The sequence below is a fragment of the Triplophysa rosa genome, linkage group LG16 (genome assembly GCF_024868665.1).
Source record: "Triplophysa rosa linkage group LG16, Trosa_1v2, whole genome shotgun sequence".
In the NCBI taxonomy this organism is placed as follows: Eukaryota; Metazoa; Chordata; class Actinopteri; order Cypriniformes; family Nemacheilidae; genus Triplophysa; species Triplophysa rosa.
In genome coordinates, this window is record NC_079905.1 from 13,021,181 (window position 1) to 13,033,804 (window position 12,624).

The window sequence follows — 12,624 nt, forward strand, 5'->3', positions numbered from 1 at the left end:
GTAACATTCTTTCTTTCACATAAACGTGCACGTGACAATTAAACTATAGTAAATATTTTATGTTCTGTCAAAAGAGTCATTCCTATTCCATTTGTTGGTTGTTATTGCTCCTGGTTTGTGCATTTTAATTGACAGAAACATAACACATATATAGTTCCCTCGTGTAGACTGATATTTTTATAGTCAGGGGTTTAGGAAAACATAAACAGATGATTAAGTACTTTGGTCGGAGAATAAATCTCTCAGAATTTGTATTTCAAGTTTTGACTGCATATGTTACATCCATAACTCCGGAATTGCTCTTATCTGTATATTTTTAGTTGAATCTGACCGCATCTCAGAAGCACAGAAAGCATTTTTTTCTCACAGAAAGGGTTACAATTTCAATGGTTGGTGAGGTTTTACATTAAGTATGTGTGTTTCTAACCTAGCTATGACAGATTTGTTGAAAAATCAGAATTCATTCACAAAAATCATGAATAATATTGATATATAATATTAAACTACTAAAACTTTTCTTTTAAAGAAATAGTTTTGATGGAAGTTTGGATTAGTAATTGATGCTTTCCAGTGCAAAACTTGCAGCCACAATGCTAAGGTGTTTTGGATGGTTGCCCCCTCTCGCTATAATATTCATTTAGATGACTCAGGAAAACTTGGCTGTGTGTACACCTCTCAGCACTGCTTTTCTTTTGTAGGCACTGCCATAGCTCAGCTGACGAATGTGTCTGGTCCTGAGCAATGTGATGGTGACGGCCGCAACACCGTGTTCAGCGACAGGACCGGTATGGTGAAGGCCGCACGCATGCTGCTCTCTTCTGTTACCAAAGTCCTGGTGCTGGCAGATTGCATCGTCATCAAACAGATCATAAGCTCACGCAACAAAGTACGTACCGTCTGCAGTGTCCAAATACCTTTTACATGCGCTCGAAACGACACATGACATTTGCCTGTCAAATACAGTACTATACAGGCTAATCCTTGATCCCAGATGTTATCACTGCACGTCTGCAAAAGAGCTACTTTGGAGATAATTGAAGAGAGTATGGGACAAAGTAGGAAGGTCTTAACTTCTGTGTCGGAGAGATGAGTGTGTTTGTGTGTGTGTGACTGTACGCTTGGATCTGGAGCTAATCATGTTCAGTTAGTGATGTTTGGAAAGCCAGGCAGCGGAGCAGCTCTCCATTAGAGTGAAACACAATTGAATTTGTGTCTGAGCGTGCCCGATAATGCCCACTGCTAGCTAGCTAACCTCAAACACAGACTCCTCTTATCAATTTTCTGCAATGCAAGCACCTCAGACTGTTTCTGCATTTCCAGAACTTTTCAAGGCTCACTTCAACTTTGCTATTTGAATAGACATTTATTTACCGTCATGTGATGTAAAATATGTATTTGACTCTTTCTTCTGTGAAACACAAAAGAAGATATTTGAGAAATGTCTCTGTGGTTTTGTGTCAATACAGTGGAAGTCAGTGGGGTCCAATGTTGAATTATCAACATTCTTTAAATAATCTTTTTTGTGTTTTGCAGAAGAAATAAAGTCATACAGGTTTGAAATGAAATGAGGACGAGTAAATTAAAGGGGTCATATGACATGGCTAAAACGAATATTATCGTTAGTTTTAGATGTAATGTAATGTGTGTACATGATTTAAGTTTAAAAAATGCTGTATTTTCCACATACCGTGCATGTTTGTATCTCCTCTTTGCCCCGCCTCTCTCTCTCTGAAAAGAGAAGTGTGCTGCGATTGGCCGAATTTTTTTTGGGTGAACTGTCCCTTTAAATGTATATTAACCAGCATTTAAAGTGTCATTTACACTTAGTATGAGGGACCACTCAAGGGTGCAAAACGTCTCGGTTACGTTTGTAACCTCGGTTCCCTGATGGAGGGAACGAGACGTTGTGTCGAACCGACAGATGGGGTTCGTCCCTGAGAACCAATCGTTTCCGACTACTTAGAAAAGGCCAATGAAAATTGGCAAATGAAATTTACATGCCGGACTCCGCCCCGGAAATACGGGTATAAAAGGGAGACGGCGTGCATCATTCATTCACCTTAGTTCTGAGGAGCCTGAGACCTCTCACGACTGCTGCAGAGGACAGCACGTGTTGTGGCAAGAGGACACAACATCTCGTTCCCTCCATCAGGGAACCGAGGTTACAAACGTAACCGAGACGTTCCCTTTCTGTCGGTCTCTCGACGTTGTGTCGAACCGACAGATGGGGTTCTAATGGAAAATGCCATAGCACTGTGCCCTGTCACAATCTCAACGAAGCGACGGTAACTGGCCTGGGCGAGTCAGCCGTGAGCGCTACCGCGAAATTGTAACCTACCAGTGGGTAGGTAGGGGGTCCCAGAGCTTTCTTGAAAGGTGGAAGGCCCCTACCTTCGGCCTCACAGGCGGATGCCTTGTTTCTCTAACAGCGAGAAGCCGCCCGGAACCGTAAGGCCACTGGGTAAGCGCTACTTCCTCAAGTGGGGGATGCGCTACAGAGACCACTTCCTACCGCAGGGAGGAGACTAGTGGAGATACCTACATGGTCTCACCGATGGGGGAGAACTCATGGGAAGAAATTGCGGCTGAAGAGAAAACCGTGAGGTGGAGGTCCACCTGGGGAGGTCATGGGTTACCAAGGTGGGAACCAACATGAGGATACATCAGACGGACACTGGCTCTACGCGGAGGTAGTAAAACCTCGCGAAGGTGTTGGGTGTAGCCCAACCCGCAGCTCTGCAAATGTCTGCGAGAGAGGCCCCCCGTGCCAGAGCCCAAGAGGAGGCTACACCCCGGGTGGAGTGGGCCCTCACTCCTAGGGGGCACGGGCGATTTAGGGATTGGTAAGCTGCCTTGACAGCGTCCACAATCCAGTGGGCCAACCTCTGCTTGGAGACAGCTCTCCCCTGCTGCTGACCTCCGAAACAGACAAAGAGCTGATCCGAGCTCCTGAAGCTCTGTGTGCGGTCTAAGTAAAGGCGCAGCGCGCATACTGGACACAACACGGACGGGGTTGGGTCTTCCTCCCCAGTGGGGAGCGCCTGTAAGTTCACCACCTGGTCCCGAAAGGGAGCGGTGGGAACCTTGGGCACGTAGCCGGGCCGAGGTCTCAGGATAACGTGAGAATCCCTGGGTCCGAATTCTAGGCAGTCAGGGGACACGGAGAATGCCTGTAGATCCCCTACCCTCTTGATGGAGGCGAGCGCCATAAGGAGAACCGTCTTCATCGTGAGATGAGGAAGAGAGGCATCCCCTAGGGGCTCGAAGGGGGGCCTGGTGAGACCTGACAGGGCTACATCCAGGTCCCAAGAGGGTATGGAGCGCGGACGAGGCGGGTTGCGCCTCCTCGTGCCCTTTAGGAACCTAATGACCAGGTCGTGCTGCCCTAGAGACTTCCCAGCAACTGAGTTGTGATGAGCAGCAATGGCGGCTACATACACTTTCAGTGTGGAGGGGGAGAGGTTAGTCTCGAGTCTCTCCTGTAGGAAGGACAGCACGGACCCGATCGCACAACTCCGTGGGTCTTCTCCTCGAGAAGCACACCAGGTCGAGAAGAGGCGCCACTTGTAGGCGTACAGTCGCCTAGTGGCAGGTGCCCTAGCCTGATAAATGTTAGCTACCACCGCTTGGGGCAGACCACTCAGGATCTCCTCGTCCCGTCCAGAGGCCAGACATGGAGGTTCCAGGGGTCTGGCCTGGGATGCCATAACGTGCCCTTCCCCTGGGAAAGCAGGTCCTTCGTCAGGGGAATCGGCCAGGGGGGAGCTGTCGTCAAGAGCATTAGCTCCGAGAACCAAGTCCGGTTGGGCCAGTGTGGCGCAACGAGTAACACTTGCTGCTCCTCTTCCCTGACCTTGCACAGGGTCACGTCGACGTAACCCTTAGCTGCCCCACCATCGAGGGAAAAGAGAGCGACGGAACCGGTTTGACGTGTACGTGCCAAGAAAGGGGCGTTCCACATCTTCGTCAGTTCCTCATGCACTTCCGGGAAGAACAGAACCGGGGTTGGGCGCGGCTTGGAGTCGCGCTCAGAGCCCAAGAATCATGTGTCCAACCGTGAGCGCTGGGGGAGAGGCACCGGAGTGCACTCTAACCCAATGCACACGGTGGCCCGGGAAAGCATGGCCGACATCTCGACATCCGCCTCCTCCTGAGCTCGCCCCCCCTTGGGGGGAGCTGCAAAGAGTCGTCGGGATCGGATGCCAGCAATTCGCTCTCCGATGCTGCGATAGACATCTCATCATCATCACGCATCGTGTCCGAATATGTGAAGGAGGACGCTGACGGTGTGGCACCGCCTGCTAGGGAACGGTGAGGTGAGCGAGACGGGGTGCGAGCGATCCGCGAGCACTTGGCTGACGGATTAGCGCTCGCAGAAACCCCCATATCACCCTCGCTGCTCGCCTTGGCGGATGGAATGGCCTTAGCCATCCTCGTCACAGCCCGGGAAGCCTGCGAGGGGGTGGCTGGTTCTCGGGAGAAGACAGCCACCCGTGACCGCAACGTCTCTATGACCATCTGATGAGTCCACGAAGGCTGCCTCAGCGTGTTGGACCCCCAAACACCTGACACAGACATCGTGCTTGTCCCCTTCCTCGATGAGGACACCGCACCCACGAGAACAGCGGGACATGCCGCGCTGGAGAAATTAGCTCTTTTAGAAGGTGAGTCACCGTCTGCAGGCTCGAACACCTCTGGAACCGCCGAGATGCCCAGGGGAAGTTGCTGCAGGAAGGGACAGTCCGCTGCACCACGTCGTAGAACCGGCAATAGAAGTTTTTTGCTAAGTAGCAAGAGAAGATCTTCATAACCGAAGGCTCCGAAGAACAAAAGGTGAATGAATGATGCACGCCGTCTCCATTTTATACCCGGATTTCCGGGGCGGAGTCCGGCATGCAAATTTCATTTGCCAATTTTCATTGGCCTTTTCTAAGTAGTCGGAAACGATTGGTTCTCAGGGACGAACCCCATCTGTCGGTTCGACACAACGTCGAGAGACCGACAGAAAGGGAACCTAAAGTTTGCTCAGTTACTTAACTTTTGTGTGTAGCTAATTCACTGAGACTTCATTGTGTAAGGGATAATGTACAGGCAGCCGGTTTTTATCGCAGAAATAAGCCCCGACAGTGTGATCAGGAAGCGCAGGGTCATTTATTTCGCGCATTCAAAAACCGGCTGCCTGTACATTATTAGGCAGTAAGAAACTACGTTCATATATCACGAACAAGCAATTTGGTGTAATCATTTGTAAATATAATGTCATATACTGTATGTTATTAAAAGACATAATTATATTTAATTTGTCAAAAAACCTGTCAAAATGATTTGCAGCATCTGGGTTACCGTGTGTTATTAGTTTTGAGAGGTTGTTATCTGGGAATAAGGAACCTGCAAATGTCGCGACTGGCCAATCAGAATCAAGCATTCCAACGAGCCGTGTAATAAGCATAAATAACACAATAAACCTTTCATTTTGTAAGCCTTGTGATACTATAATTCTACTTTTATAAATACTCATAAAACCCACTGTTGTTTACATGCGTTTACAACTCTTTGACTGGTCATTTGTAAACACAAAACAGAATCCGTGCTGCATGCATAATAATATGACAACAAAAAGACAAATTGCTTGTCATGGGAAAGTTGTTGCATGGCTTCTCATTAGGACATGGTGTAGGTTTTATAAAATATTGTTTCATCAGGTCCCTTAAGGCCCTTTAACAAACTCTTTTCTTTACAGGATGTATTTAAAACTGTTTTTTTTTTTAAATATTTGGGGCATGTTTGGATGGGATTATTGATCAACCTTATTTTCTCCTAAAAATAAAAACATTCAGATTTCACCTCAGATGTAGCAAAAGGTGATAGAATAAATGTGGCAATAAAAATCAGACAATTTGGTCAATATAGTTAAAAGTTTATTAGTCTTTCACAAAACGTTGTGTAACACCTATAGAGCAGAGATGACGTATATATAGCAAATAGCATTTTCGCACTTCCGGTTTCATCGCCCCAAAGTCTTTGGGTTTTTTGAATGGGTTTTTGGTAAATTGCTTGAAATGGGATCTGTGGTTAACAAAACCTCTAAATATTTTCACGTTTTATTCATTATTATTTTAACCCGCTTGTGATTTTTTTTAAGCTTTATTGTGTCTTAAAAACAGAGGTTGCTAACAAGTTGCTAAAAGTGATTACCTTCGGCAGGGACGTTAGACATCATTGTGCATATAAATCTCACAAATAATGCAACATGGGCAGATTGGGCACACGTCTCTAAAAACATGGGTTGAGATGAATTCACGGAGTAATTACTTACCAGGGAACATGTTTTTAATAAAGTTTGAAAAAGTTGTCGGAGGTTACTTTGGTTGTGGTGACGTTGATATCGAACGACCGTAGCGAAGTCTGTTTTTTGCCTCATTAGCTTTTTACTTCTGTAAAATAAATACGATTGTATTTATGCTTCAAAAGTAACAAACGTTGTTTTAATTTGTAAATATTATCTTAGACAAAACATGTTAACATCATAAAGCTTTGTTAATCACAGATCTTTTTTAACCGGGTTGGCCTACTAAAAATACGTCATCTCTGCGTTACTCTATAAGGTTAGAGAATTCAATAAATGAGCATATTTTATTCACTTGGAATAAAAAAAACCGGATCTGGTTGTAACGGTTTTGTTTTACACTCTATTTTGATAACAAAGTCATGTTGTTAAAAGAAATGATTGTGTAATGTTGCATCCATAGGAAAGAATCGCATTACATTTGTTTGTTTTTCATATTTATTACTTCTAAGTAACTCTAGAGGAAACATCTGAGACGAAGCTGATACCAAAAAAGAACTTTGAAACTCTGAAACAGCAACCTTCAGCTGAGTAAAAGAGATTTCTCAAGGCTGTACTATTATTTGTAAAGATGTGACTTTTATATAATTGGGCAGGTGCTGGTTACCCTGGAGCAGCTGGAGCGAGTCAGCACTTTTCAGGAATTTGTCCAAATCTTCAGCCAGTTCGGAAACGAGATGGTGGAATTCGCCCATCTCACAGGAGACAGACAGAATGTAAGCGATCTAACACATATCAGAGCACAAACCCGCCATTCATTTTATTTCCCCACTTCACTGATAATCAAAGCAGATAGGGACTCATCCTGATAGGGACACTGACAGCAGGTGCGTGGAGCTTGTGCAGATTTACACAGCTCATGAGGGGAGAGGTGGGAGGTAATAGTGGGATTTTGGTTCTATAAACTGAATAGTGCTGCACACTGCAGTTTCAATCACTCCGCTCTCAAACCCCACTGATAAAAACCTTTGGGGTAAGAGACACTCGACTGCAGCACAGAACAGATGGATGGAGTAATTGCAGCTATGTGATGCTTATTACGGTTCATATCTGTGTGGATGTTGGAGTGCGGTAGCACACAGCACGTGCAGGATCAGGGAATTATACTGTTCATTTGATTTAAGCCTAGAATATTGTTTTCCTAATCAATGCCTTGCTGGAGATAACAGGCCTTATCAGGTTAAGGTGGCTGGTTTGTTACTGGTCATAACTGCTTTAACCAACTGAACCAAGATCACGGAAAACAGCTTGGACAAGCCAGTGTTCAGAAATGGCCAGTTTGAAACAACTTTAAAAAAGGGCTGAATAATCCAGTTAGTATTAAAGGGATACTGATACTGAAAATTCTTCATTTACTCAACCTCAAGTTGTTCCAAATCTGTATAAACTTCTTTGTTCTGATGAACACAAAGAAAGATATTTGGAAGAATGTCAGTAACCAAACAGATCTCATCCCCCATTTACTGTCAAAGTAGGAAAAATGATTGTAATTTTTTTGTTCCGTTGAACACAAAAGAAGATACTTTGAAAAATGTAGGAAAGCAAACAGTTCGGGGGCGCTTTTGACTACCATTGTAATTTTTCCTACTGTGGTAGTCAATGATGTCCCAGAAATGTCAGTCTTTTTTTTTTCAACAGAACACAGGAATTTATACAGGTTTGAGGGGGAGTAAATGATGACAGAATTTTCAATTTTGGGTGTAATATCCCTTTAAGTGTTGGACTTGGTAACGCACAATAAATGTTCCTTTAGTTTGGCAAAGCTCTTTGTCTCTGATCTATATTACATTTGTGTTATATCAGCATCATATCGGCCAAGTTGCATTCTCAATATCTGCATCGGCAACCCATGTATGTCAACCACTAATTCTATAAATCATTTTTTCTGTTGTGCTGATTATACGAGTTGGAATTAAAAATGTGTATTATATTAGAGAAATGCAATACGTTGTTATATTATTGTGAAATATTCACAAATGCTGTCAAATTTTTGAAATACCAATGCCGATGTATCAAATTGGAAGAATGCTTGACCTACTATGCCTATAGAGTACCACAGCAATTACTTATTTTTGTATGTAAAACCCAGAATCAAGTTTTTTGAATGGGGTTTTGGTTAAATGCCTAAAATAAGGTATTTAAATATTTTCACGTTTTATATTCTATGACATAAAACACACCAGTGAAGGCGCTTGTGATTTTTAAAGCTTTGTGTCTTAAAAATGGCAGTTGCTAACTAGTTGATAAAAGCGACTACATACTTTGGAGGGGACGTTAAACATCATTACACATGGAAATCTCACAAATAATGCAAAATGGACACAAATCTCCAAAAACGTGAATGGAGATTCATTTACGGAGTATTTACTAACCAGAGAACACGTTTTTAATAAAGTTTGAAAGTTTCAGGAAGCTTGGTGGTGGTGACGTTGATATCGAACGATGGCAGTGTAGTCTGTCTATAGCCTCATGTTAGTGTTTTGCTTCCGACAATTGTACTTAGGCTTTAAAAAATAGCAAATGTTGTGTTAGTTTGTAAATATGATCTTGATAGAAAAGACGTGCAAGTTATATCATTTACCTTTGGTAATCACAGACCTTAATTTTTGCGATCTTCCAAAAGTCTACTGGATAAATGCATAGGCTTTCGGTCGACTTCTGGGTTGGCCTACAAAAATACGTCATCCCTGCACCAGTCTATAAGTACCCTGTAACTGGTGAAACATGGTGCTTGCAACACCAAGGTTATGGGTTTGACTCTCCTGGAATGCTTATAGTGATAAAATAAAAGCAAGAATACATTTTATGTCACTTTGAATGAAAGCATCTGTCAGATGCATAAATGTAAATGTGCTGGTTTAAGCTGGATTTCTCAGCAGAACATTGCTGTAAGTTTCTCCATCAAAAGCCTCGTCCCGGACACAGTTATAATTGGGATAGAGGAATATGAATATGAATGATAGGAAAGGCTCACTTATTTCAAACAGGAAGCTTCTGCATGTGTTTGATAATGTTTCACAAACACATCACGTTCGTCTTTCTGCAGAGCTTTCCTGCCAATCTGCGGCCTGCATCTTTCAGTTTTATTCAGAAGAGCATAATAACAGATAATCACATCTCCTTTTGTAAGCCGTGGCTCGCGGCCAGGGTGAGAGAGATCAGGTTCCTCACATTCTCTCTGTCATTATGCCTCTCGGCGCGTTGAGTCAAGGCGGCTCTATTGAGTTATATTCCAGCTTCTGTCAGTGTCGGTGAAAAGCATTATGTTAGCGCTATCTTTTGCAAGGACCACGTTTACCCTTCATGCTCAGCAAGACCTTGGAACATGAACACGTAGAATGAATTCAGAGTTCACTGAATCCCCTGACAGACTGCTTCAATTGGTTAAGATTCATGGCAAGTGCACTTTTCTTCTTGTTGAGCACACATAGTGCCTTCTTTCTGACTTAAATTATCACTTCGGTGGGATTTGATTCACAAGCACTTTGTGGAAATCACATATCTTGCAATAACAACGCAAGTTTGGGCTAATGTTAGTTGCAAGCAATTTATGTTTTCTCTGTTTCTCTGTAAAGTATTAAGGTTCAATAAAAGAGGAACGTTTTTGACTTTTAAACAAACTCGATGCATTAGATGTTTCTTATGCGTGTCTGTTGGTCTCTTGCACACAGGATCTGAAGGATGAGAAGAAAAGATCACGAATGGCCGCAGCACGTGCCGTTCTGGAGAAATGCACCATGATGCTCCTCACGGCCTCTAAGGTGAGAGCAGATTGTGGAAGAGAGTACCATCTGCTGACTGAGAGATGTTATTATCATTCATGTTAATTTGTCAACACCGTTGCTATTTTCTCCTTAAAACTGAAGTTTACCAAAGACAGTTTCAAGACAAGTAACCACTGCAGGCTAGGGCTTTGCAATTAATCGAAAATGAATCGTAATCGTAGATTTTGCCCTTCAACAATTACAAAAACAAAATAATCGAGGTAAAACGATTATTGTGCCGCATTCCATTTTGCAAGAATCCTCTCTTGTGGTATAAATCCACAGCGCACCCTTTCCTTTACAGCGATTCAGCTGTGCTATTTCTTTACTATTATTTTTCAGTTGAATTCAGTTTAAAATAATATTTTCTTCTTTTTTTTCCTATGTTGTTTCAAAGGTCAGTAAGTAATCGTGTTAAATGATCGTAAACTCAATATTGGCCAAAATAATCGTGATTATGATTTTTGTCATAATCAAGCAGCCATATCAGAGGCGCTGTAGCATGCCGTTGCTTAGAAGAAAGAGAACCGGTTTGTTTCAATGCTCATGAGCCATGAGCGTATACTGTATTAGCATTTTTTGTTGTTTGCCTATAGCATCTTATTGAGTGTTTGGACCCGGAAACAGTATATGACCTTTCATATATGGTGGTGCATGACATCAGGCTTAACAAGCCCATACCCGTGCTACTTAAAGTCCCTGTGAACCGGAAGTTGCGATCGTTTTTACTTCCGTATTCTGACACATTTCCGAGTGAAAAGGAATTTCAAAGTAGAAGATTAGTGGCCATGGGTAGCGTTTTTCACCGCGAATTGATTGGATGTGTAAAACAGCTGTTGCATTGATTTTGAAATGAAACTGGCAGCAGACTGACAGTTGAAGGGGAGGAGTTAACGGATGCTCCGGCCAAGCCGTCTAATTAACGTCATTTGAGATGGATAGTCATTTCAGGGCGGAAGTGCATTTTCAGATTTTAACTGAAGATTATGAGGGTACATTAATTTTAAAAAGAAAATGACCCACATTGATAAGCTATTTACTATAAACGCAGCAATATTTCATGATAAAATAAGAATTATAATTTTTAGTTTCACTGGGACTTTAAGACTGGTTTTGTAGTCCAGGGTCATATATTACCTGCTAAACCCTCCAAAGACAACAAAATTCTAAGTTTTTTTTGCTTTTAAATGCCATGCTGTTGACTGGCTTATGTCAGCTCAGGGGCCCTAATGCCGGTGTGAATGCAACCGGGAAAATGGTCTGACGGAAAACTTTGCAAAAGACATTCCTCTTTACTGGTTCTAGAACTTCGTCTGAACTGGCGTGAATGAATGGAGGAGATTCATAAACTATAAGCGTATACTAAATGAAGCAAATGTGCAAATATTTTCACAGGAAAAATTATTAAAAAAACTATTTTGTTGATCAAAGATGAGTTTTAAGAGATAAGGAAGTTAGATTTGAGTTAACACAATGGCTTTAGATACTGTGGGGTCCAGAAGTATGATACACATTAGTGAAAAAGCATTTATTTGCATTCATTTCCTATCTGTTCATATTAAGGTATATTATATTTATAAAATCATTACTTTAATTGATTTAATTAAAAAGAAAATGACAAGAATTTCTAAATTAGCATTTCACATGGAGAACTAGCCATTGTGTGATTAGTTTTTGGTTAATTAATAATTTGTATAACCATATTTTTTGTACAAATATCATAGTCAATCTGTTGTCCCTCTAACAAACCCATGGTTCATTTTTGTAAACACCGTTTTGCTTTTAGTTTAGTTTTAGTTTGCATATTACGTATTTTTTAATAAGATTTAGTTCCTGCTGGTAAAATCTTCGTTAAACAAGGCCTTGATTTGAGTAACCCACACAAATGGTTGCTGTCTGTACTTTCATAAGGAACAGCAACATTTATATAAGACATGAATCTTGTGAATGCTTCAAGGCCAAAGTATTTCTTGATCAGTCACTTATGAAAAAGTACCATGCTGTGTTTTTGTACCTCACTACACTACTTATTTTCAGACATACATTGTACATAATAAACCCTGGTAGGATATAAATGCCGTAGCGTATGAACATGCTGTACCAAAGCACCACCGTATTACCATCTGTTGTTCCCCTGTTGTCATTCTGAGGCTAATTTTTCTCCCTATCTGCCTCTCAGACTTGTCTGAGACACCCAGACTGCGATTCGGCACGGATGAACAAAGAGGCAGTCTTCCAGCGTATGCGTCTGGCCCTGGAGCAAGTCATCGAGATCGTGACTGACGCGAGGAGCAGTGGGGAGGCCAAAATACCTCCTGTCAGCATCAACGCCGGGATAAAAGACTTTAAGGTGCAGACGTAGGACTGGGACTCTCAGACAAATGTCTCAATGGATAAAGTTTCTCTTAGAAAGTCAAACTTCGACTGAAAGTATTGCGTGACTGTACCGCCAGTAAAGCAACACATACAGTATGCAACATCTAGATCACTTAGTCACTTGGTCTTTGCTTATTT

General features: G+C 42.4%; 1 protein-coding gene across 3 annotated transcripts in view; it reads left to right on the plus strand.

Annotated features, from left to right (window-relative positions):
* The window catches only part of ctnnal1 (catenin (cadherin-associated protein), alpha-like 1), a 63,082-nt gene that overhangs the window by 32,602 nt on the left and 17,856 nt on the right, over window positions 1-12,624 (plus strand). For all 3 annotated transcript variants that reach the window (XM_057354050.1, XM_057354051.1, XM_057354052.1), the window contains 4 exons: window positions 699-886; window positions 6,943-7,062; window positions 10,018-10,107; window positions 12,290-12,460. In XM_057354050.1, coding sequence (XP_057210033.1) covers window positions 699-886; window positions 6,943-7,062; window positions 10,018-10,107; window positions 12,290-12,460 — 569 coding nt within the window. The remainder of the gene's footprint in view (window positions 1-698; window positions 887-6,942; window positions 7,063-10,017; window positions 10,108-12,289; window positions 12,461-12,624) is intronic.